Source organism: Hibiscus syriacus, unplaced genomic scaffold (assembly GCF_006381635.1).
Source record: "Hibiscus syriacus cultivar Baekdansim isolate YM2019G1 unplaced genomic scaffold, ASM638163v2 tig00000916_pilon, whole genome shotgun sequence".
In the NCBI taxonomy this organism is placed as follows: domain Eukaryota; kingdom Viridiplantae; phylum Streptophyta; class Magnoliopsida; order Malvales; family Malvaceae; genus Hibiscus; species Hibiscus syriacus.
In genome coordinates, this window is record NW_024061833.1 from 201,897 (window position 1) to 205,010 (window position 3,114).

At 37.2% G+C, this 3,114-nt stretch overlaps 1 protein-coding gene across 1 annotated transcript; it reads right to left on the bottom strand.

Annotated features, from left to right (window-relative positions):
- Positions 1 to 869: 869 nt before the first annotated feature.
- LOC120116743 (pentatricopeptide repeat-containing protein At2g20710, mitochondrial-like) lies at positions 870 to 2,130 on the bottom strand. The gene is made up of 2 exons (XM_039137153.1): positions 1,849 to 2,130; positions 870 to 1,724 (listed from the first exon to the last, which is right to left on the bottom strand). The coding sequence occupies exons 1-2, from the start codon at positions 2,128 to 2,130 to the stop codon at positions 870 to 872; spliced, it is 1,137 nt and encodes a 378-aa protein (XP_038993084.1).
- Between the last annotated feature and the right edge of the window lie 984 nt (positions 2,131 to 3,114).

Genomic DNA, 3,114 nt, shown 5'->3' on the forward strand with positions numbered 1-3,114 from the left:
CAAAACATTCTTATAATTTCAGAGTTATTCAAATAAAAGCCTTAAAAATCGAACCGAAAACTAGAAAACTTTATTAACGTCGGTTTCTGAAACTTCACACTCTCAATGCTATTCACATTGGCTCTACACGAGGGATACTTGCATTATATTCAAAGCCGGTTTAACAATTGAAGTATTAACATTTTCTTGATTTTTCATAGTTTATATAATTGAAGTTCAGAACAGTACAAGAAGATAGTTGTAGACATTGAATTTTGTTCGGGTATGAACCGATGTTTTTAAAATGGTTCGATTTCAGTCCAATAGATTAAAGTCTATTTTTAACTGGAATTTTAGAACCAAATTATAATTATAGAAGGGATTAACCAACTTGTTGCAAAGGAATTTGTTTATCTGAAGAAACCAACTCCCAACACAGTCGGTCATCGTAGTAACAGAATGACAATAGGAATATCGCAATTAGATGCCTAATCAAACTACAGAAATTGATTCAGCTGGTACCCTCATTTTGACATCCATGAATCCCACTTTCCTCATCAGGAGTTTTGCTGCCTCCGTTTATCCGGGCAAGGGAACCGACATCCATGTTTCCGTCCACCTTACTAATCTATCATAAACATCAATTGACAAATGGCCTTTGACATTAAGCAACTCCAACAGCTCTTTAGCCGTTTCTAAGTTATTCTCCTCTTCTAAAAATTTGAGACAAACAGCCAAAGTTCTAGCGTTAGGTTTCCACCCCGAACTGCTAGACGATATTGCAGCCCTCAAGGTTTCCACTGCCTTGGCCATCTGGCCGTCAATTTGATATCCAGTTGCCAGACTATTCAATATAAAAGCATCAGGCTCTTTAATGTCACCTCTTTCTATCAGTCTCTTTGTATATGCTTCGGCCTTTCAACAAAACCCTTTCTGCAATAGGCACTGATCATCACATTTGGAATCCGAGCATCAAAAAATGAGCATCCAGACTCCCACACTGCCAAAACCCTCTCAGCACCATCCAAATCATCCAACTTTACCAACGAGCTTATCATACATAAATAGCCAGAAATAAAAAATTTCCCCAAGTTTCCATACAACTTCCATATACGATGTACGTCATCTTTTCTCCTTAGATTGGTATATACTGTGAGGAATACTTCATAAGCATGCTTTCTTGATCCCTGAGGAACTAGCTGCTCTGCTATTCTCAACATTTGTAAAGCCTTTTCAGTTAACTTGGCTTTCAGGTACGCATTCGATGCAATAACATAAGCATGCCAATCCAGGGTGATTCCAACATCATTCTCTATCCTAGTCAGGAATTTCTCCATCCCCTCGATATCAGAAGACGATACATAAGCATTCAGCCGAATGCTGTTCGTGAAGGCATCATGTTTAATTCCTTTATCTGTCATCTCTTGCATAAGGGTATCTAACTTGTCGTGTTTTCCTAGGTGATGATAGAGATTTAACATTACATTATAGGACACCGCGTTGATCGGAAGCCCCGATTTCCTCATAATTTGTATGGTGGCCTCTGCTTTTTCTAGACATTTATTGTTCGCATAGCAATTTAAAAGGGCACCATATACCTGGAAATTCCTCATTGCCTCAGGAAGACTGTTGAAATATTTCTCAGTTTGATCCACGCCGTGCACTTTTGAGATCAAATCCAACCTTACAGCCATATCCCATACGGAAATATTATATTTCATTTCTTCGCCCATATACTCCGATACCTGTCAAAGTATCATTTTTTTTAGATTCAGGGGTCATATAAATAAGGGGCAATCATAGAATACTTGGCAAGAAATTTAAGGGAAAAAAGGATTTCCCATCTCTTCTTGTTGCGTATTAGTGTGCCTCAAGGGCATGCTTGTAGCGTCGAAAACTGCGGAGCTGTCGGATTATAATTTGGAGCATGGATTGCTTCTTGGGTTTGCCTTCTTCAAGCCATTGATTGAGCACCGGGACGATGGAGGCTTTGGGATCGCCGAATCGAGAGATACGAATGGGCAGAGTGTCGGGTGGCTTTGAAGTGGAGGCGCTAGGGCTGCTGAGGGTCTTCGTGGAGTAGGCCACAACTCTCAGAATCCTAGAAATGGAAGAATTTGTCCATGGATTTGATCCAACAAGAAGCTTCATCGGTAAACTGAAGAAAATGGAAGGTATTTCGTTAAGAGAGGGTAGAATCCGATGCAGAGTAGTTTTGAAAACTTTTAGAGAAATGCTGATTTAATCAAATTAGGGTTTTAAGGGGAAACGATAGTTAGAATTAGGGTTTATGAAAAAATGAAAACCCGAGGGTTCTAGCGTGGATCTGGCGGGTCTCGCTCTGCCTTGTGGCTGGCTCTTGTTATGGGGTATTTCCCAAGAATAAAGTAACATTTGATCCCTTCATAATTTCTTTTTTTCAATTTGATCCCTTTATCCGCATTAGTCCCAAACTTTATATATTGTTTTTCATTAATAAGGTTCAAGAATTATTGAATAGTATAAAATTACACACTTTAGTGTAACAAACTTCTAAGAGACTCGTCAGTCTAAAGAGGACAATATTGTTTTTCATTATGAACCTAGAATACAAGGGAAGAGAAGGTGAACCCTAACTACTAGATCACTACTAAAAATTTAAAGAATATACGATTTGATTATAACAAAAATAATGGTGTGATCATAAATTAATCAAATTACAATATCATAATGTCTGTATAAAAAAACGTCGAATAATAATAAATTATTGATAATATTAACAACAATTAAGATTATCTGTTCAACATGTATCCTACATGTATATCCTGATACTTGCTGTCCATAACATCCAAGCCTGTATTATTCACGTTTATGCTTTTTTTTTTAGGTTAAGGTATAATCAATACATAAGAATATCAACTGAATATTTGATCGTATAAAGTTTACTACCACACCTCGCATGTTTACACTCATAAACAGTCCAACGAAAATACAACGTATAGAAGAATAAAACATTTCGAGAAAATGAAGGAACAAAAACTGACTCTACCTTCAACTCACATCAATCTACATACATACTTGCTACAGAGTTAAAAAAAAATCTTCACCCATTTTACTAGACTACATTGGCGATCAATTTATCTGGGGACTAGGTCC

Bases quoted from the DNA above. Each gene is read 5' to 3' on its own strand.
- LOC120116743 (XM_039137153.1), bottom strand. From the start codon at position 2,130: ATGAAGCTTCTTGTTGGATCAAATCCATGGACAAATTCTTCCATTTCT. The intron at 1,725-1,848 runs GCACACTAATAC...ATACTTTGACAG, and splicing joins GCTACAAGCATGCCCTTGAG to GTATCGGAGTATATGGGCGA.